The 22,972-nt window shown below is 35.5% G+C and overlaps 1 protein-coding gene and 1 non-coding gene across 4 annotated transcripts in view; one reads left to right on the top strand and one right to left on the bottom strand.

The window, feature by feature from the left end:
• The window catches only part of Als2 (alsin Rho guanine nucleotide exchange factor ALS2), an 82,478-nt gene that overhangs the window by 16,619 nt on the left and 42,887 nt on the right, over nucleotides 1–22,972 (top strand). For all 3 annotated transcript variants that reach the window (XR_007107669.1, XM_047544251.1, XM_047544250.1), the window contains exons 4-10: nucleotides 1,878–2,815; nucleotides 6,698–7,055; nucleotides 9,492–9,660; nucleotides 10,821–10,917; nucleotides 12,071–12,148; nucleotides 15,595–15,777; nucleotides 21,329–21,500. Coding sequence is in view for 2 of the 3 variants with exons in the window: in XM_047544251.1 (XP_047400207.1) it covers nucleotides 1,878–2,815; nucleotides 6,698–7,055; nucleotides 9,492–9,660; nucleotides 10,821–10,917; nucleotides 12,071–12,148; nucleotides 15,595–15,777; nucleotides 21,329–21,500 (1,995 nt within the window). In the remaining variant the exon portion in view is untranslated. The remainder of the gene's footprint in view (nucleotides 1–1,877; nucleotides 2,816–6,697; nucleotides 7,056–9,491; nucleotides 9,661–10,820; nucleotides 10,918–12,070; nucleotides 12,149–15,594; nucleotides 15,778–21,328; nucleotides 21,501–22,972) is intronic.
• Trnas-cga (transfer RNA serine (anticodon CGA)) lies at nucleotides 20,557–20,630 on the bottom strand. The gene has a single exon. It is a non-coding gene; the product is annotated as a tRNA-Ser (tRNA).

The raw sequence follows: 22,972 nt of genomic DNA, 5'->3' as shown, positions 1-22,972 counted from the left end.
TGTGGACTTCAAAATATGTATTTCTCAAGCTTATAGAAGTAGAATAGTGTTGTTTTGAATGAGAAACATGGAATATGTTCATTAAGATATTTGAAAATCTTCAGTAAGATATTTGTAAACTTTTCAAGAACATGGTATCTTTAAAATCTGGACTCATAGCTGCAAAGCTGGGACAATTGAAGGAAAACTTCAAATATATATATATATCTATGGTCTATCATTATAATATAATAATATATATAAAGAATATAAAAAATATATAATATAAAATATATATAAATAATATATATATAATATAATAATATATATAAATGGCCTACCATTGTTCATGTTTAAGCAATATACTGATATAAGTGTCAAAGTAAACACCCCCCCCCAAAAAAAATCAAAGTTAAAAAACCTCATATCACACAATGTGAGGATATTTTAGCACAAAGATCTCTAATGTTATCCTTTTCAGGTGAGAAAATGAATGGTTATGATTAAATGCTAGAATGATTCCAGAATATTTGTCTCTATTAAATTTGACTTTTAGCTCATTAGGCATTGATGTACTGTTATGATGTATTCCAGGGTAAAAATAAAATAGTTAGGGTTCCACATATCCATTTATTTGCAATATTGCTCTTGGTAGTAGAATAATGTTAATTTAAAGAGTTAGTGCACTGTTGTTTTATCCCTTAGGAGAAAAGTTTAAAGAGTCTTAATCAGTGAGCTTATTTTCCCCTTATTCTTTATCCAAACTTAAATTTCTTAATAAAAGTTTCTGTATTCCCTCTAGCCACCATTGTGTTCTTCCCTTTAGAGCTGTTGTGATGAGTTGGGTTGTATAACTGAATATGCCACATATAATAGGTCAGAGATAAAAGTTTGCCTTTTTTTCAGTTGTTAATTCCTGCCTCGTGGGGAAAAATAGTACTTATTTTTTCATTAATTAAAAAACATGGATAAGTTTCTGTTCATACAGAAAAGAAGGAATAGTGAATTTAATTCAATATTTTTTAAAACTGATGGTCAAGTCTTTGTTCCATTTGAATTTTTAGCCAGCCTGGGTCATATGTACATGCTCCCAAACTCCTGCAATATAGCAATAAAATTAAGACTTGTAGCTACCTGGATATATGTAAGTTATTGTCATTTTGTATACATCTCACTGCTTTTCATTTTAGTTCTAAGTTAGCCAGTCATTTGTTAGTTTCATTTGTTTTCTGCTATGTTTATTTTGTTGTGATGATTTGCTTTTTAAACAAATCTTACCTTAGAAAGGCTATCTAGTATCTGACATACAGTATATATGTAACATCTAAAAATTATGTGTAATGTGACTCATATGTCTTATTAATACTGGTGCTTTCTGTACAACCTATAGGCATAAAACCAATTTCCTAGTTTTGGCCCAAATGAATCTTTAATATTTTTATGCCATTTTATGATTTTCTTCTTCTTGCTAGACATTAGCAAATGTGTCTGTTTTTAGTTTCTTATGTTTATTTTATCCTATGGTTATTTTTTTCTTTGAGTACTTGGAATCTGCTTCTGTAGTAGCCTGTGACACTAGCTAGACTTCAGTAGTAGATTCATGCTATGAGTTTTAGGATGGGGCTGAAGGAAAGAGTAGTAATACCCTTTGATTGAAAGTAACCTGCTGCAGTTTGTAAGTTTTCATGACAGTACAGAATGTTTGTTAAAAGGTATGTTATTTGTTGAAAGATGAATAAATATGAAATACTGTATGTTTGAACCAAATCTCTACAACTGTCCTTTGGGAAAGAATTTTTTAAAATCCTGTTTTGTTAAATCTAGGGGGGAGCTAGAAGTTTGCTGATACACAATTTTTAGTTAATTCACCTTCCCCTTTTCTCTTTTTAAACCTTCAGATGGCGAAGTCTACAGCTTTGGGACTCTTCCCTGGAGAAGTGAACCAGCAGAAATTTGCCCAAATAGTCCCATTCTGGAAAATGCCCTGGTTGGGCAACATGTTGTTACTGTGGCAGCAGGGAGCTTCCACAGTGGAGCGGTGACAGAAAGTGGCGTAGTGTACATGTGGGGGGAGAATTCTGCTGGTCAGTGTGCGATAGCTAACCAGCAGCATGTGCCAGAACCGAATCCTGTCAGCATTTCTGATTCCGACACCAGTCCTTTGTTGGCAGTCAGGATTTTGCAGTTGGCATGTGGCGAGGAGCACACTCTGGCATTGTCCATAAGCAGAGAGATCTGGGCATGGGGTACGGGTTGTCAGTTGGGTCTCATCACCACTACCTTCCCAGTGACAAAGCCACAAAAAGTGGAACATCTTGCTGGGCGAGTGGTGCTACAAGTGGCCTGTGGTGCTTTCCACAGCCTGGCACTTGTGCAGTGCCTTCCGTCCCAGGACCTGAAGCCTGTCCCTGAAAGATGCAACCAGTGCAGCCAGCTCCTGATTACCATGACTGACAAAGAAGACCATGTGATTATCTCGGACAGTCACTGTTGTCCTTTAGGTGTGACACTGTCAGAATCCCAGGCAGAAAACCACCCCAGCACTGCCATCAGCCCCTCTGCTGCGACACTTGACAGTCAGGGAGAAGTGTTTGAGAACACACCTGCAGAAGCTGGTCTGCCGCTTGCCACTGAATCGAACATTGAAAGCACCCCCATCACAAGTGGTGATACTACTTCCTCTCAACAAAACATCGAGGAAACAACTGCAGTTTCTTCTGCTGGAAACATACCATCATACCCGGACACCCAGGCAGTAAATGAACACTTGCAGAGACTGTCAGATCATTCAGTAAGGGAGGATTCAGAGAATGGTGAAAAATCAATACCACCTCAGGTACTTGCTCAATTTCATAACATATATGGGTATTACTAGAGTTGAACCATATGCACTTTCCTTCAGAAACTTTGAAATGCTGTGGTGTATTTTAGTTTGTAAGGTTGACTATAATTCTGTTTTATTAATCGAGCCTAGATAAGTACCTGTATTAATTAGAGATCACTATGTTTGCATTCTGGCTTTTATTGTGTTGAAAGATGTTTTGCTAGGCCTAATTTGGAAGTAGCACCGCCCCCTTTTTTTCCCCTTATTAGTGACCCCCACCATGGCTAAGGTACTGAATTTTGGTGAACCCCTGAATAGTTTACTCTAATATAATTACATATGCAGAGATTCCTCTGAGTTCTGCATTGGAATGTCCTTTACTTCTTTCCCAGGGAGGGTTTCTGGGTGGTAGATCCTTTCATTGTAGGCAGGAAGACACTTAGAGGCATTCTGTGGTGTTTGAGTGTTTCTTAGTTATAGCTGTGGTCCTTACCGAACTTTATTTGGGTCGGGGGTAGTGTTTTATTTATTAAAACCATTCTCATTTTGAAAACTTGGAGCAAAATGGACAAAAACTTTTACCTGAACCATGCAATATAGTTTGAGTCTCCCTGCTTAAAACTAATTCTTCTAAAGGATAATTTCTGCTTTTTTAACTAGGTGTAGCCTTTTGATTTTGCTTTTACCAAAACCCTGAGATAAGGGAAAATTCTAGTCATAAAAGAACTGGCATGTGGTATTTTTTCAGGCTTTTAAAACCACATAGCAGGGCTGGGATTGTAGCTCAATGGTAGAGAGCTTGCCTAGCATGTATGAGGTACTGGGTTTGATTAGGACCACATATAAATAAATGAATAAAATAAAGGTCTATCAACATCTAAAAGAATAGTTTAAAAAAACCACAGAGCCAGTTGATTCTTTATTTCTGTTGTTACTCTGTCAGAATGAGAACATGGGAGATATTTTTAGAAATAATCTCTATTTCACATTTTGCAGTCTGTTCAACAAACCATGCTTATATTTGGTTTCTAAAAAATTAAAAGTAGCTGTTTTTTTTTTAACTTTGGCATTTTTAAAAATTCTTTTTAGCTAGGACAATAGAATCTATTTTGATATATTTATACAAATGTGGAATATATCTTATTCTAATTAAGATTCCAGTCTTGTGGATGTATAGGATGTTGATATTCACTGTGTTATATTCATACACAGGAGAGTTATGTCAGATTCATTCCCCTATCTTTCCTATTGCTATCCCTCTCCCTTCCCTTCATTACCCTTTGTCTAATCCACTGAACTTCTATTCCACCCCCTACCCCTTATTGTGGGTTAGCATCCACATATCAAAGAGAACATTTGACCTTTGGATTTTTTTTGGATTGGCTTATTTCACTTAGCATAATAGTTTCTAGATCCATCCATTTACTGGTGACTATCATAAAGTTATTCTTCTTTATGGCTGAGTAATATTCCATTGTGTTTATATGCCACAATTGCTTTATCCATTCATCTGTTGATGGGCATCTAATAATAGCTGTTTTAGCTGGGTGTAGTGGCTCATGCCTGTAATCCAGCTACTCAGGATGTTGAGGTAGAAGTATTGCAAGTTTGAGGCCTTCCTGGGCAGTTTATCAAGGATACCTTGTGTCAAAATAAAATAAAAAGGGCCAGGGATGTAGCTCATGGTAGAGCACTTGCTTAGGATGTGTGAGACTGTGGGTTTAATTCCCAGTATTGCCCAAAACAAAACAAAAACCAGAAGAACTTTCTTAGATTACATATACTTATAAAAGAAGTGGTTTTTTAAAAAGTCATTCCTCTAATTTATTAAAGTTTAAAGTTTGTTATGTACAGCTTATTTGATTATTAAATTGCCATCATTGAAATTGTGTTTTACTTTGAACTTATTTTGTTAAATATTTAAAGTTTTTGTTACTTATGCTAGTTTTGGCAATGTGTGTTCGTATTAAGTTTAAGTCTTCTTTATAAAAAGCATTTCAGTCATAAATCCAGCTTAGAAATTGTGGTTTGGGACAAGGTTTTTCTCCTCTGGCCACATGTAACTGAAAGTATCTCCCATTTACATGAAGTAAACCAAATGTTACTGGTTAACCAGTACTCCTAAAATTGTCTTTCATCAAAATTGTGTTTTTTGTTTTGTTTTTGTTTTATTTATTCACTTACTATATTCTTATAATATAATTAAATAGACTGAGAATAATAATTCAAGGTTTATATAAGGTACAGGTTTTTTGTTCATTTTTCGTGTGTTTTTTTTTGGCAGTGCTGAGGATTGAACCCAGAGCCTTATGCACAATAGGCAAGTGCTGTACCCCAGGGCCACACCCCCGGTCCTAAGATAGCATTTTGTGACTTTTCCTCTACCTAGTGGTAAGAACCTCTTAAAATACCCACCCCTGAGAATATCACTGCTTCCATAATGAACCTCCATAAAGGGTGGAATATTGAGGTTACTTCTTCTGAGCAAGTTATGAGAATTTTGTTTTTTGGTACCAGGGATTGAACCCATGGACACTTAACCACTGAACCACATCCTCAACCCTTTTTTATATTTTATGAGAGATAGGGTCTCACTGAGCTGCTTAGGGCCTTGCTAAGTTGCTGAACTGGCTTTGAACTCGGGATCCTCCTGCCTCAGCCTCCCGAGTCACTGGGATTACAGGCATGCATCACCATGTGCAGCTGTTACGAAAATTCTGTCACCATAGAAGTAACAGGCTTTTTATTTATTTTTGTTTTATGTGGCTTATTTTTTATTTCATTGACTAATTACAGACCACTCACTTTGTGTAGAAATAGTTCCTCTGAATTTAATATTTAATTCAATAAAACATTGAGTACTTGCTACACTTCAGAAACTATGCCAGGCACCAGGAATTATTTAAGAAAATTGGAAGCCAAAGTTAAATAAAATTTTTTTTGGTGTTTGTTTTGTTTTGTTTTGTTGCTAGCATTGAACCTTGGGCAATTGGGCTGAGCATGCATTCTGCTGCTGAGCTACACCCCCAACCCTGGTTTGGTTTTTAATTCAGGAATTAAGGAATGTGTGGATATCCTTTGGGATCTTTGGATAGAATAAGAAGTGACTTTTTGCATTATAATTATGCTTATGTGCCAAAAGCTTCTTTGTGTTAACTCGGTATATTTAATGACTCTTCTTTTTCACTAGAAACAATGGTATTTATTAGCTTAGAGTTAGGTTTCAGCTCATTTTTTACTAAGATAGTAGTTAACTTTGGTTTGAGTTTCTACTACACCTGTGACTCACATTAAGGACATTGGTTCCAGATGTTTAATTATTAACATCATTTTCACTGTGGTAACAAGAGCAAAGGTAATCCTTCAACTTGTCTAGCTCTTGGGTCATGGAAAATAACTCAGCAGAAAGCCTTGAACTTAACATAATTTGGAAGATGTTAGGTCAGATATCTAAATTGTTTTTCTGCGTCTATATCCTGTATCTAAATTTCCATTTAAAATGTTCTTAAAATCTAATTTTTTCCCTGCTATTTCTGAGTAGCAATATGTAAGATTTCCTAAAAGTGATCAGTAGTAAAGCTTGGGTTTGTTTCAACCTTATACCCAGGCTGTCTCAATGAACCTTATATTAAAGCAGCTAGAGCTTATTTTTAAATGCCATGGGAAAACAACACCCAGACAGAAGGAAGTACTTCAGATAAGGAACTGTATTTTGAGTCCGTCTACTCTGTTAACTCTGTGATCAAGAGGGGTTACCTTTAAGTTGAAGATGAAGACCTGTTGTTTAAATTTTTATAAGCAAATCGTGATGGAGGTTAAATTTTCTTTTTTTGATTATTTGTTTTATAAGGGATTCTATTTTTATGTTCTTTTTTTTATGTGTGTATATTTTAGCCTGTTATAGAAGAAGCAGTTCCTAATCTTCACAGCCCACCAACCACAAGCACCTCAGCCCTCAACAGCCTGGTGGTCTCTTGTGCATCTGCTGTTGGTGTGAGAGTGGCTGCTACCTATGAGGCTGGGGCCTTGTCTCTTAAGAAAGTTATGAACTTTTATAGTACAGCCCCTTGTGAAACTGGAGCTCAGGCAGGTAGTAGTTCCATAGGCCCAGAAGGTCTGAAAGACAGCAGAGAAGAACAGGTTAAACAAGAGTCAATGCAAGGAAAGAAAAGTTCAAGTCTTGTGGATATCAGGGAAGAAGAATCAGAGGGAGGCAGTCGAAGACTCTCCCTCCCTGGATTGTTGTCACAAGGTAAGGAAATAACCAGTTTTGGTGAAATGACTTCTGATGAACCCTAGATGCTGTTGGTATCATATGCTGTATTATAATAAATTAGGTTTCCTGATTATGGAAGCTGACATACTCAAAACTTTAATAGTTTTACTAAAATGGTGGCTTTTTTTAAAAAAAAGTCATTTATATCCTTTGCTTGAGAAATAACTATAGAACATAACTTTTTCTTGATGTTCGCTTCTGCTTATGAACCTTATTATGAATCCTGTTTGTTCTGTAACGTAGCACAGAGCCTTATTTCCTTATTGGGACCTGTACTCCAAATCCGTGAGTTTGCAGAGATAAGCATTGGATAAATAAATTTTTAAGCTTCAATAAGAGAAAACTTCATTTCTGTAACCATTAGTAATGTTACAGAGTATTTAAAATATTACACATTTGGTTCTTTTGCATTTCTGAATCAGTTTTTAATCTCAATGGTATAGACTTCTGCTTCCCTGAAGTGGTCTGCAGACCAGCAGCATTAGCATTATGTGGGAACTTGGTAGAAAGGAAAAATCTCAGACTTCTCCCCAAAGTTACTGAATCAAAATATGCGCTTATAACAAGGTACCCAGGTGATTAGTGTGACATTAGCATTTGAGAAGTATGGGATCAGACCAGGAGTTACTAAATTTTTTCTGTAAAGAGCCAAAGAAGAATATGATTTGTGGGCTACACAGTCTGTGATAACTGCTCAACTATGCTGTTGTTACATAAATGCTACTGTAGACAGTCTATAAATGAATGAGCGAGTCTGTGTTCCAATGAAACTTTATTTACAAAGATGGGCAGTGGGCCCTGTTTGACCTATGATCTATAATTTACCAGCCCCTGATTTATACCATTTTGTGCAAAGCTCCAAAATTAGGAATTCTAGCTTGTATTACAGTTTACCTTTTCTGCTCTACCTCTGTTCCCTACACTTGATCTATTTCCTTCTGTTTCTTGTGCCACTGAGTACCTCTCTTATCCTATCTCCTGATTCTCATTGCCACTAGATTTTCATCTATACAAATAAAACTCTTTAAGTCTCAACTTATTTGCCTCAACAGTTTAGTGAGGCCTTAAGCAACTTAGTGAGATACTTTTTCAAAATCAAAATTATAAAGGGCAGGAGATGTGGCTCATTGGTTAAGTGTCCCTGGGTTCAATCTCCAGTGCAAAAAAAAAAAAAAAAAAAAAAAAAAAAGGAATGGGAAGAAAGCAAGAGAAAGGACAGTGTGAAGGCCCATCTCGATATTGCTGACATTGTAGGTGAACAAAGGGTGCCCTGGGATTCAGTCCCCACTACCAAAACAAAAAATAAAATGGACATGGTGGCACACACCTGGAATCCCAGTGGTTCAGAAGGCTGAGGCAGGCAGATCTCAAGTTCAGAGCCAGCCTTAGCAACAGTGAGACACTAAGCAACTCAGTGAGAACCCTGTCTCTGAATAAAATACAAAATACAGCTGGGAATGTGGCCCAGTTGTCAAGTGTCCCTAAGTTCAATCCCCAGTACCAGGGAAAAAAAGTTACCTGCATACATCTTTGAAGAAGCTTCAAATAGTTTATTTGGGTCTCTATGCTTACAAATTGTACATTAATCAGAAAAGATCCTAGGCAACGATGAGTACTTTGTGGCGGCCCACAAGTTAATGACTAAGATAATGAGTGAATAGGTCTGCACTTAGTGACATTTGATGATTTTCCTCAAAATTTATCTTGCCACCAAATTGGTATATAAGATTTACATAGTGTGGTGTATGTTAGTTATAATTTGGAGCACTACAAAGATGGCAGCATTCTTTCAAAAGATTATTTAACTTCTCTATAAAATAGTTTGAAGTATGTAGGCAAAATGCAAAGGCTTTTTAATACTAACATTTTATAAGCTTTTTCCTACCATAGAAGTTTTTATATTTTCCATCTAAAGTCCTTTATTACAATATTCATTACGTGTTTGAACTTAGACCTTGGCATAGAAAGACTTAACTTTTAACTCTGCTTTGAAATAGGCAAAGTTTTTGTCAACTTTAGTGTAGTATTTTTTTCTGTCTATTCTTTAGAATAAAATCTTTGCAGGATGTCACTAGATGTTACCAGAAGAGGATTCTGTGACTGTTTGGCAGTGGAACTGGGCTAAAGCAATTAAAACAGCTTTTTCTCAGCTACAGCTCTAGCCCTAAAATGGCTTTTAATGGCAAGACTTCCAGCACTTTTTTGCATGCTAATGTTTATCTCTGCCTAGGACATAGAGGATAGAAATTACCAAACTTATTTGACTATTAAATTCCCATTTTTTCAGTGACCCTATAAAAATATGCTTAAAAATACCATGTTAATGTGTTTATTTGAAGAATCCTCAGTTTATCAAAACTATGTCTTTCCCTAGCTCTCTGCTGCTTCATCCCATCTCTGGTTTGTTTTTAGTTTCCCCCAGGCTCTTAAGAAAAGCTGCACGGGTGAAAACCAGGACAGTGGTTCTGACTCCCACATATAGTGGAGAAGCAGATGCACTTCTGCCTTCTCTGAGAACGGAGGTGTGGACCTGGGGGAAAGGGAAGGAAGGGCAGTTGGGGCATGGTGATGTTCTGCCCAGGTAAGTGCAGCCAGCATTTACTGATAGAAATTGGCTTAAACAAATATCTTCCTGCCTGTAAGACCTTTCTCTACATGTCCATTTCCTCTTAGAGGAAATCTGGTCCCTCTAGCTCTAGGTCTTTATGTGCCATTAACTCTGCTAAAAAAACCTGTCAGTTTTGCCTTGTATTTGCTCCCAATAATAAAGGACTGTCCATGGTGTACTTTTCCATGTCTTCTTTGATGTATGTTCATCTGGGAATAAAAAAAGCAGTGAGGGGGCTGGAGTTGTTGCTCAGTGGTAGAGCACTTGCCTGGCATGTGTGTGAGGAGGCCCTGGGTTTGGTACTCAGCACCACATATAAATAAATTAAAGATCCATTGACAACTAAAAAAATTTTTTTTAAAAGCCGTGTTAGAGATAAGATATTTTATTGTAATACTTGAATAGTGAAAAATTTTAACTTATGAAGAAATGCTAAGGTTTCTTTTTTTATCCAAAAGATGTCTTTCTGCCACTGTTAAAATAACTACAACTGAAACATTAAACTATGTCTGTACATCAGGAAAAAACTATCATTTTGTTTAATAGGAATTCTTATCCTAAAAATTAGCTACTTGTGAAGCTTGAAGGTGTGTAAATGGAATGATTATCTAAAGCAGTGGGTTAATATAAATGTCTGTTCTTAACAGAGTGAAGAATATGATACAATTAAGAAAAAAATTATCTTACCTACTTCTATAGTTATATTCTAGTGTGTCCTTAGTATACTTTCTGCTATAATGAATCATTTTTAGTTCTGTGTTTTTTTTTTTTTTTTTAATATTTTGTTTTAGTTGTAGGTGGACAAAATACCTTTATTTTATTTTTATGTGGTGCTGAGGATCGAACCCAGGGCCTTACACATGCTAGGTAGTGCTCTACTACTGAGCCACAACCAGCCCCAATTCTGTGGTTCTTAACAGATTCTGACTTATGAGGGCTCATTAGTGTTTGAAGGCCAAAAATTGAATTAAAACCTAAAATTATCTTTAATTATACTTAGTAGTAGTGCGAACATCTGTTATTTTTATTTGAATGTTTATTTATACTGAAAAGCACTTATCTCTAATCTGAGAAAGACCATAATTCTGGCTTAGAATACATTGATTTGTAATGTGTGTGTGTTTCTCTTTCAGGCTTCAGCCGTTGTGTGTAAAGTGTCTGGATGGTAAAGAAGTGATCCACCTGGAGGCAGGTGGTTACCATTCTCTTGCACTTACTGCGAAATCCCAGGTAAAAGACAGACCGTTAATGCTGATCTTATTTCTATTCCATGTAAAGCCAACCTGATTTATTGAGTACCTGTGGTATCAGGCAAAAATGTCACATTTCATTTGAACTTTTGAATATGTTACATGGTGTTATTTCCATATTATACATGAAGAAAGTAAGCTGAGAGAAATTTTGTAACTTTAGATATTCTTAAATTACAAATATCAGGAAGTAGAGCTTGCATTTAGCGCTGGTCTACCTGACCAAGGAACTTTTATTTGTTTCATATTGTTTTATATTGTTGATTTGTTCTTTATTGAAGAAAATCCTATAGTAAGACACAAAGAAAAGAAAAGGCATTTTCTTTTGAAATTGTGGAACCTGAAAGTGATCGCTGACATTACTTAGAACCATTCCTGTTTATATATAAACCTTCCTAAGAAAATAAGTTGTTTTAAGTTATTCTTAAGTATATTCAGATAATGGCTTCTTCACCAATTCTCTTATCTTTTTAAGAAACCAGTGAAGTACTATAGCTTCCCATTCCCCTTTTTGAAAAGAGTAGGATTTATTCAAGTGAGAAGAAAAGAGAGAACTCTCACAGGGCTAGAGGGGACCTGATAGCAGGTTGCCCTAAACTCTTTAAATATTTGATTTTTATTTTAGATTACACATACATAACAATTTCTGGAAATTATGTAGTTGTCTTTTAAGTGGCTAATGCATCAGTGTTTTCCATTTTTTTAAATTGTCATAGTCTTGTACAATGACCATGAATTATTTTCATTATCATAATAAACAAAAACCATTTTCGTTTAACATAGTCATTGTGATCCATTTTTTCATTGTCTGTAGTAGAGCGCAGATACTTGTGTTTCTCCTGCAGTGACTCTGAACTTCATAAATGAAAGACTTTCTAGTCATTCCTTAGTTTCCCTTCTGCAGAGCATTTACCTTTATTTTTTCATCACTTTCTTTTTTCTTTATTTTTTCATCACTTTTGCAGAAATGCAAGCCATTTCTGATGGTACTTTAAAATATGTTATTTTAAAGAGTAAAAGATTAATATGAGTAATTTGCATCATTATTGATATATGTTAGTGATTTGAAAGGTTCAGAGTTGACATGTAAGATCAGATTCCCAGCTCTTCTCTCCATTCTTTTGCTTCTCTAGGTTTACTCATGGGGTAGCAATACCTTTGGTCAACTTGGGCATTCCGATTTTCCAACAACAGTTCCTCGTCTTGCAAAGGTACTTTTCTGAGCTTGACAGCAGTTTACTTCAGACTTCTAAATTATAATACTTTTGCGTTTGTTATTCCTTATTTTTAAAAAAATTAGGGGAATTATATATTTGTAGCCTAAAATTGTTTTGATGTCCTTAAAACAATTTTTTTTGTTTGTTTTTAGTAACGTGAAGCCTTTTCTCTTCAAGCTAAATTGCTTTTAAAATATGTTTTATTTGGGCATGGTGGAATGTGCCTATAATCCCAGCTACTTGGAGGGGCTGAGGCAGAAGGATCACAAATTTGAGGCCAGCCTGGGCAACTCCATGAGACTCTAAAAAACAAACAAACAGAGCTGGGAATGTAGTTCAATGATAGAACACTTTCCTAGCATGCATGAGGTCTTGGGTTCAATCCCCAGTACTCCTTACCAAATGTGTTTGCTTAAATTTCTTAACCTTAATCGTTCATTGAGTATTTATAGTACTTTTGTCTTTTTTTTAAGGCAAAAAATCAAAATGTGAAAAAGTCTTATTTTTTATTTTTCTTGGTATTGGAAATCGAAGCCAGGGTGTTTTACTACTAAGCTACATCCTCTTTCCTTTTTATTTTTTTATTTTGAAACAGAGTCTTGATAAATTGCTGAGGGTCTCACTAAATTGTTGAAGCTGGCCTCGAACTTGAAATTTTCTTGCCTCATCCTCCCAAATCACTGAGATTACAGCCTTGTGCCACCATGCCTGGCTAAAATTACTTTCTTTTAAAACAAATGTTGGGACTGTGATGTTTTCTGAGTTTTATTCTTAAAATATCTACTCTGACTTCACTTAAATTTGACTTTTCCATATATTTTGTGATTTTTTTTTTTGTGTGTGTGTGTTTTGTAACATACACAGCAGTAAAATTCTTTTGTAAGCCTTTTCAGTTTCTATAATAAAACTAAAAAGTATAGGTGAGTTTGTCACTGTTTTATGAATGGTTTTCAGTTTATGTAATGCTGTTAAGAGGGTGGTACCTTCTAGTTCCTTTTATATAAATCTGGAATGGTGTTTTTCAACCTTTTTTTTCCCTACTTTTAATACCCTGAGGAAATATCAAATTCTCATTTATAATAATAGTTTCTTTTAGAAGGGTTTTGGGTTTTTTGGTTGGGGTGAGGTAATATGCATGGTGATTGTAACAGAATGGGATATGGAACTCATTTCCTTATGCAGTTTGATTCTGGGAACCCCCCACCCCCCTGCCCCATCCCAAGGATTCCTCTTTCTATTGACAGTAATAAAAAAGGATAGTTAACCCAATTTTAGGAACATGATTCAAATGTAAACTATAATTAATAAGTATTCCAATAATTCATATATATAGTATGTACCATGTATCTATCACTTTTCCATGTTGCCTTTTCTTTGAATGAACTTAATTTTACTGGGATGTAAAAACTAAATAAAACATTAGACGGGGCTGGGGAGATAGCTCAGTCGGTAGAGTGCTTGCCTTGTAAGCACAAGGCCCTGGGTTCGATCCCCAGCACCATAAAAAAAAAAATAAAAAAAAAAAAACATTAGAGAACAGATATTCTAGGTTTAATTTTAAATATTTTCAGTATATAACATTAAAGTAGAAAGCCATCCAGTCTATTATCACAAAAATACAGCAAATCATTGTTTTTTGTTTATTTGAATAAAGTAGAAAGTATACTTATTTTTTTGCCCTGCCCCCAAGTATACTTATTCATACTAAGAAAAGTTTTAAAGTATAGCATTGGAGACCCTGGAAATCAAACATGTGTTTAACATGTTAGAGAAGAGAATAGAATTTGTTATTAGGTTTCAGTTTCATAACTCTTTAACTGCACATGTAAAAGTTATAGCATTATCTTTTTTTTTTTAATTTGCGGAAGGGTAAAAATGATTTTAAAAAAGTGTTGTAGTTGTAGATGGATAGCATACCTTTATTTTATTTGTTTATTTTTATGCAGTGCTAAGGATCGAACCTAGTGCCTCACATGCTAGACAGGCGCTCTTCCACTGAGCTACAGCCCAGCCCAGTAAAAATTGAAGTGATTCTAATTATTCTGAGAAAATTAAAAGTAAAGACAGTGTAAGATTTGAATTAGTTTTGATTAGATACTGAGATGATTAAGTTTTTTCTTCCTATAAAAGTCTCAGTTCATTCTTTGCTGATCCAACCAGAAGTCAGGTATCTGAATGGCTTGAATTTGAGAAGCGAGTGTCATGCTGGAAGAGGATAGCTATGAAGTTGTGGAGACACGCATGCGAGCATCCTCATTGCTACTTGCATGGTCACCTAGTGCTTGGAACCTATTGACAGGAAATATCTATTGGATTAGGATTTTTATTTGCTAGTTCTTGCTTTTGATTTTTTTCATTTTTTTGTTTATCAACTCAGGAGTCAGACTGACGCTGTGTAGACACAAAAGATAACAGATTAGGGTTGTTTTTTTTTTTTTTTTCCTTATCAGGGTAGGTGTCAAGACTAAAGCTAGGTCTGGAGATTTAGGGAAGAAGTTTTGCAGCAGTACACTGTCCTCAAATTAAATTTATGAGGAATCCTATATGTAAAACAGATCACGGTGGAACTGCTTTAGTTGAAGGTTTGGGGGAATTCCCTGGCACCAGGAATGGTAGTTCCTGAATCATTAGTTGGAACTCTAGGTTTGAAAATCATTGTTTTAATTTGTGGTCCTTAAGCTTTTGCATTTGTCAGAATTACCCAGAGGGGTTGTTAAGACAGAATGTTGGATCCCACCCTCAGTAACTCTGGGGCCATAGAATTTGCATTTCTAACCTGTTTTCAGGTGATTGTTGCTACTGCTTCTGCTACCGCAAAGACAACTAACTCCTTTGAAAAAAACACTGGTCTAGGTCCACATAGGTGGGCTTCTCAAGGGCCTGCCTATTTCAGCATCCTGGGAGTTGGCATAGTGAATTCACATCAGAGAGGTAATGAGTTATAAGTGGAAAACTGAATTTTAGTACCCAAGGGTTTAGTTGGAAAAAATGGAATATAGCCTTAAAGGTTATTTTTTTTCCTTTTTTCCTTGGTATTTCTGCACATAATCAAATATGGATGGACAAAGGTATATCTTAGCTATTACTTTTAGAATGGGGCTCTAAACATTTCTGGGCCTCTGGATTGTAACACAGATTATTCCTGGGAACTTCAGAAAATAACTCAAAAAATTAGATCTATGGTGTTTCATTTTCAGATACCCGTTTTTGGATTTTATAAAAATAATCCAATTCTAAATTAAAAAGCTGAACATGGTATTTCTTTGTACTTCTTGATCTGTTCTGCATTTGGTTGCCCACTTTGTTGAGTGAGTCTTACCCTCTGAGATATGACTGGCTTTGTGCCAGGCCTACTTAAGTAACCTAACATTTTGGTTCCTATGCTTCTGAGGTTCTCTCTGATTACCTTCATCTCAGACAGCATCTTTCAATCATTTTAGGTAAACGGTGAAAATGGAGTCTGGAGTGTAGCTGCGGGCCAGGATTATTCCCTGTTTTTAGTGGATACAGAAGACTTCCAGCCTGGGTTGTATTACAGTGGCCGGCAGGACCCTGCAGAAGGTGACAGCCTTCCAGAGAATCCCAGTGGTACTAAGACTCCAGTACTTCTCTCCTGTAGTAAGGTGAACAGTAATTGGATCTTAGGCCCACATTCTGTAACACAAGAAGTCTTTGATTCCGTTTTTATTTGTATGTACGCTTATTATTATAATATAGCAGTGCCTGTTACTGTGTAATACACTATGTAATTTACATTTTGTTTGTTCTCTATCCTTATGATGATTCGAGATTCATTAGGGAAGGGATTTAGGCTTTTATTCACTGCTGTATCCTCTTGGTACATACTTTTTAAAAAATGTATTTCCACAGTCTTTTATTGGTACATTATAGTTATACACAAAGATGGGATTTCTTGTTATGTATTTGTACATAATAAAACAGTATAATTTGACCAGCATCACTCCCCAGCACTTCTTCCCTCCTTTCCCTCCTCCCATCCCCTGGTCCCTTTCCTCTACAGATCTTTTGATTGTCATGAGATCACCACCACCTTTCTTTTCCCTTTTTCTCTCTAGTGTCCACATAAGACCCTTGACCTTCTCAGTTTGGCTTATTTCACTTAACATAATAGTCTCAAGTTTCATCCATTTTCCTGCAAATGACATAATTTTATTTCATTTTTCTTTATGGCTGACTAAAACTCCATTTTGTATATATATCACATTTTCTTTCTTCATTCATTCATTGATAGACTGATTCCTTAGATTGGCTATTGTGAGTTGTGCTGATATAAACCTGGGTATGTATGTATCACTATCGTAAGATGACTTTAGTTCTTGAGGTAAATATCAAGAAGTGGTATAGCTGGTCTTTTGGTGGTTCCTTGCCTGGTCTATTGAGGAACCTCCATACTGATTTCCATAATGGTTGTTCTAATTTACAATCCCACCAACAGTGTGAAAGTATTCCTTTTTCTTCATATCTTTTCTTGCATTTATTGTTAGTTGGTGTTTGTTCATTTTTGGCACTGTGGGCACTTAACCACTGAGCCACGTCCCCAGCTCTATTTTGTATTTTATTTAGAGACAAGGTCTCACTGAGTTGCTTTCACCATTGCTGAAGCTGGCTTTGAACTCACGATCCTCCTGTCTCAGCCTCCCAAGCTGCTGGGATTACAGGCATGTCCCACTGCATGCCCAACTGTTATTTGTATTTTTGATTACTGCCATTCTGACTGTTGTGAGATGGAATCTCTATAAAGTTTTGATTTTCCCTATGATGTTGAACCTTTTTTTGTATATTTGTTGGCCATTTATATTTCTTCTTTTCAGAAGTGTTTAATTCATTTGCCCATTTATTAATAGGGTTGTTTTTTTGTATTAAGTTTTTTGAGTTCTTTATATATTCAAGATATTAATCCTCTATCAGAAGAGGAAAGATCTTCTCCCATTCTGTAGGTTCTTTCCTCATATTACTAATTGTTTCTTTTGCTGTGCAGAAGCTTTTTAATTAGATGCATTTATTAATTCTTAGCATTTATTTCCTGAACTTTAGGGGTCCTATTGAGAAAGCTGTTGCCTGTGCTTAATTGCTAGTGTTAACTAGTGTTAATCCTATATTTTTTTCTAAGAGATACATATTTTCTGGTCTAATCCTAGATTTTTCATCCATTTTGAGTTAACTTTTGTGCTGGTGAGAAGTAATGTCTAGTTTCATTCTTCTATCTATGGATAACCAGTTTTTTCAGCACCATTTGTTAAAAAGACATACCTTTTCTCCAGTGTGTGTTTTTGGCACCTTTGTTTAGAATTCATGTAACTATAGATATGTAGGTTCATCTCTGTATCTTCTTTCTGTAACGTTGATCTGTTTGTCTGTTTTTATGCCAGTACCATGCAATTTTTGTTGTAGTAGCTCTGTAGTATCATTGGAACTCAGGTATTGTGATGCCTCCAGCATTACTTTTTTTACTTAAAATTGCTTTGGCTATTCTGGGTCTTTTATTCTTCCAAATAAATTTTAGAACTGTTTTTTATAGTTCAGTGAAGAATGTTATTGGTATTTTGATGGGAATTGCATTGCATCTGTGTATTGCTTTTGGTAATGTGGCCATTTTAACAGTATAAATTCTGCCTATCCATGAACATGGGAGGTCTCTCTCTCTTCTGAGTCTTCATTTTCTTTCTTCATAGTTCTATAGTTTTCATTGTAGAGGTTTTTCCCTCCTTGGTTAAATTTATTCCTCAGGTGATATTTTGTTTGTATGGATTTTTAAAACAATTTTTTTGATGCTATTATGAGTGGAATTGATTTTCTGATTTCTTTGTCAGCAGATTCATTGTTGGTCTGTGGGAAAACTTTTAATTTTGTAAGTTGATTTTTGTAACCTGCTACTTTGCTAAATTTGTTTATTAGTTCTAGTAGTCCCTTGGTGGAGTTTTTGGATCGTCTGTGTATAGTATCATGTCATCTGCAAACAGTGATAGTTTGATGACTTCTTTTCCTATTTTCATCCCTTTGATGTCCTTCTCTTTCCTAATTGCTTTGGCTAGAATTTCTAGCACTGTATTAAGTAGGAGTGGTGAGAGTATACATCTTTGTCTTGTTCCAGATTTTAAGGGAAATGTTTTCAGTTTTTCCCCATTTACTATGAGGTTAGCTTTGGATTTTTCATATATAGCCTTTATAATACTGAGGTAGCTTCTTTCTACCCTTGGTTTGTTTGGTGTTTTTATCATGAATGGGTTCTGAATTTTTTCTGAGACCGTCTCTGCATCTATTTTAATGACTTAAGTGATTTTTGTCTTAAAAATGATGAATGATGAATTGCATTTATTAATTTATGTATATTAAACCATCCTTGCATCTTTGGAATAAAATCAACTTGGTTGTGTTGTACAGTCTTCTTAGTATGTTGTGGAATATGATTTGCTAATATTTTATTAAGTGTTTTGCATCTGAGTTTATCAGGGATATTGTCTATAGTTTTGTTTCCTTGGTGTGTCTTTATCTGGTTCTCATAGTACATACTTTGTATTTGTTGAATTAATACTCTCATGCGAGTATATCAGCAAGCACATTTCACAGTGAAGACCTGACTGTGTTTCATGCAGCTCTAAGTTGAATTAGAATAAAAATAGTAGATGAATTTCTCCTTTGGGAAGTAAAAGCAGCAGGGTCTTAAGAAGGGATGGTGGCAGAATATGACAGACTTACAGACCATTATCTTCCCTTGATCTCTTACCTTTTCATTTTATTTCCTACTGCTTATAAAAATAATCCAGTTAAAAATAAAAAAATCTGACATGGGATTTCTTGTTACTCCTACAACTTTTCTGCATTTGATTGGGCACATAACTTAGTGCTGCTTTTCTGCTTTTGATGAATGTAAACCATTGACCCATTTCTGTTTTTATGCTCCCCACTCAAATAACTCACATTCAAAGTGACATGCCACAGGAAAATTAACCCTCGGTGCTATTACATTCTGTATTTCTTATTCTTGTTGAACAAAATATATACTATGGACTGCTTTTTAGTCCTTTTCTTTTTCTGGCTAGCAGGCTATTAATGTATTGGGACAGGATTTTTACTATGAAAGGCAACATTGGCCAAGGTTTGACTCTTGACTTGTGTCAGACATGTTGATTGACTGTAGTTGTTGACCACATTCTCCTTGAAAGGTTCTACAGTTTAGATAAAGGATGAAATAGGATGATGAAAGGAATGAGGCTCCAGTATGTGTCTTTGGTTACCATGGGGTGTTAACCTTCCATTGCCTGCCTAGTTTAATAAGGATATGAATAAAGACATTGAATGTTTTTGTTCAGTGGTATCATGGGTAAATGCAAAAAGTTTTTAACAAAACTCCTTTTCTTTAAAAAAAAAAAGTTTCTATTTTAATGACATACTTATTAAACATTTACAGAGTATAGTATGACCCTCAATGCACGTATACAATGTGTAATGATCAGATCAGGGTATTTGGTATATCTTTCATCTCAAACATTTTTCTTTCTGTTGAGAACATTCAAAATCCTCTTAGTTATTAGATATTCAGTTGTTGCCAACCATAGTTATCCTACCTTGCTGTAGAACATTAGAAGTTACTCTTCCTAACAGCACTCCTGTACCCATTGACCACTCTTTCTCTATCACTCCTACCCCTACACTCTTCCCAGGTTCTGGTAACCACTCTTGTCTTCTAATTAAATGAGATTGACTTTTTAAGTTTTCATTTGTAAGCACGAACATGTTTTATGGGTCTTTCTGTACCTGACTTATTTATTATACTTAACAAAATGTCCTTTAGTTCCATCCATGCTGGTACAAATGGCAGCATCTCATTCTTTTTTATGGCTGAATAGTATTTCATTTTGTATATGTACCAATTTTTTTTATCCATTCATCCATCTGTGAATACCTAAGTTAATTCTGTATCTTTGCTATTGTAAATGATGCTTCAATAAACATACTAATGCAGGTGTCTCTTTGACATACTGATTTAAATTCTTTTGAATATATACCCAGGAGTGGGATTGCTAGAGCTTAAGATAACTCTATTTCTAGTTTTTTGAGGAACCTCCATACTGATTCTCTAATGGCTGAAATAATTTACATTCCCACCAACTGTGTATGAGAGTTTCCCTTTACATCTTTGCCAGCATTTATCTTTTTATTCATAACTCTTCTAACTGGGGTAAAACATCTTATGATGATGTAAGTTGCATTTCCCTGATGAACTAATGATATTGAACTTTTTTCACATACTTGTTAGATATTTGTATATCTTCTTTTGAGAAAAGTCTATTTAGGTCATTTACTCAGTGGATTTTGGGGAGATCTTTGCTCTTGAGTTTTTTTAGTTCCTTACATATTCTGGATTTTTTTTTTTTTTTTTTTTGCGGTGCTGGGGATTGAACCCAGGACCTTGTGCTTTCGAGGCAAGCACTCTACCAACTGAGCTATATCCCCAGCCCCATATTCTGGGTATTATTAATCCTCTATTGGATGAATGGTTTATAAGTATTTTCTTTCATTCTATAGGTTCAGTATTTTTTCTTCATTCTGTTCTGTCTTTTCCAGTGTAGAAGCTTTTTAGTTTGATTTAATTCCATTTGTTAGTTTTTTTTCTTCTATATATTTTGGATGATAGCCAAAAATATTTGCTCAGTGCAACATCCCAAAGCATTTCCCCTGTTTTCTTAAAGAAAATTCCTTTGTGTTGTACTTTCAAAAAGGCAAGATAATTCCTAGATCCTTAATACTTTGATATACAGTATAAGGCTCTTCTCTTCTCACTAATCTTTTGTCATGCAAAAGGGGTTAGCTATCATTTGTATCTATATATCTAGGGTGTCTGTGGTTCTAAACACTTGTAATATGAAAAGGTATCTTAGAGATAAATTAAATTAGATATATATAGTAATATCTACGTCCAGATATATATAGCAAACCAACTCTAAAATAAACAAATGAAAAAGGTCCTTATCTGTGGTGTTTGCAAATTTCCACTATGGTCGGTTTGAAGTTACCAATCGTTTATCTACCTGCTTAAAAAATTCCTAAATAATCATTTGCTTTTGCCAACTGATACAAACCAGCTTCGGCCCACCAAATTGCTGCTTATAAATTATATTTTATCTGTACTTTTTAAATTTTCTTCTTTTTCAGCTTGGATATATAAGCAGAGTAACAGCAGGAAAAGAGAGCTACCTAGCCTTGGTGGACAAAAACATTATGGGGTATATTGCCAGTCTCCATGAATTGGCTACTACGGAAAGACGGTTCTATTCAAAACTAAGTGATATCAAATCTCAGATACTCAGGCCTCTTCTCAGTTTAGGTAAGTTGAAACCTCTTCCCACGCCCAACTCCAAATCATCAGGGCTCTTGTTTTATCTGTTCTTCCTGTATTATAAATAAGGCTTTGTGGTTTGTTTTATTTTTTCATTTTTAAAAAGATATGAGGTCTTGCTATTTACCCAACCTGGCATTGTACTCCTGGTCTCAAGTCATCCTTCTGCCTTAGCCTCCCAAGCAGTGGGTAATACTACTGGCACACAATACCTTACCTGGCTTTAAGAAAGCCTTTGAGTTATGGTTTACTTCTCTCTCTCTCTCTCTCTCTTTCTCTCTCTAGCTTTTTTTTTTTTAGACACACAGACAACTCAAACTGTTTTCAGTTTGTCATTAGCTCAGCAGTCCCTGCCCTATCCTAAATGCTCCCAGAGCTCCTTCTACTTACACAGGTTGAAATTGGAACTTTCAGAATATTGATAGCAGAGAAGCAGGAACAGCTTTGGGGAAGTGATCCTACAAGTTATATTTCGAAGCAATAGTTCCAGCTCCACTAGTGCTAAGATATCTTCCATTATACTCTGAAGTTTTCATTTTCTTTGCTGTAGTTCTTAGAATTATATTAAATAGATTCATTTGGATTTACAAGTAATCTCTATAAGATTGTTAAGGACCCAGTGGTGCATGCCTGTAATCCCAGCAGCTTGAGAGTCTGAGACAGGAGGATCATAAGTTCAAGGCCAGCCTCAGCAATTTAGCAAGGCCCTAAGCAACTTAGCAAGACCCTGTCTCAAATAAAAAATAAAAATATGTGGGAATGTGGCTCAGTGGTAAAGCACCCCAGGTTAAATCTCTAGTACCTTCCTCCACCCCACCAAAATTGTTAAGGGTCTTATCCCACAATAGAACAAGTTGATTAAATCTGTTATTTTTCTACTTTTTACTTGGCTACAAAGAGGGATTAGAGGTGAGGCTTGTGATATGGAGAAACTGGTTACTATAGTACTCAATAGGATGCTACTTTCCAGAAATAACTGGGACCTGAATCTCTAGGAGGTTAGGAAGGAATGTGGGGTGGGCAGATCAGGGAATGTTTTTTCATTTCTCAGGAAATGAAGAGGAAGATTCTTTTTCTCTTTCACTCCCTGTCCCCCTTTGAGGACCCAGAATTTAGGCTTATCTCTAGCATATCAGTTTTCCTATGTTAAAATGACATCAACTTGTGTGGGTCAGCCTGTTAATCCTATTAGAAAAACATCTACTTTTCAAAACTACCTTATTCTTCGTGAATAGAATCCCTTTGTAAATTAGGGATTATCTACATTTTTCTTTGTTTTTAATATGCTTTACATTTTTAAGCGTTGCACAGTCCCTATTCTGTAAATTCTCTCCCTGGGATGGGCCAAACACTCAAGGATTTAAGCAAGGGAAAGGAGACAACCCAATCTGGAAGCTTCTTGGATTGCTCTGGAAGGAAGGTGAAGCCTGCCTTTTCCATGTCCCAGTTCCCAATTTCTG

The sequence above is a fragment of the Sciurus carolinensis genome, chromosome 3 (assembly GCF_902686445.1).
Source record: "Sciurus carolinensis chromosome 3, mSciCar1.2, whole genome shotgun sequence".
NCBI lineage: Eukaryota > Metazoa > Chordata > Mammalia > Rodentia > Sciuridae > Sciurus > Sciurus carolinensis.
Note: the sequence above shows the minus strand (reverse complement) of the source record. Positions and strands in the feature narration are given on the sequence as shown.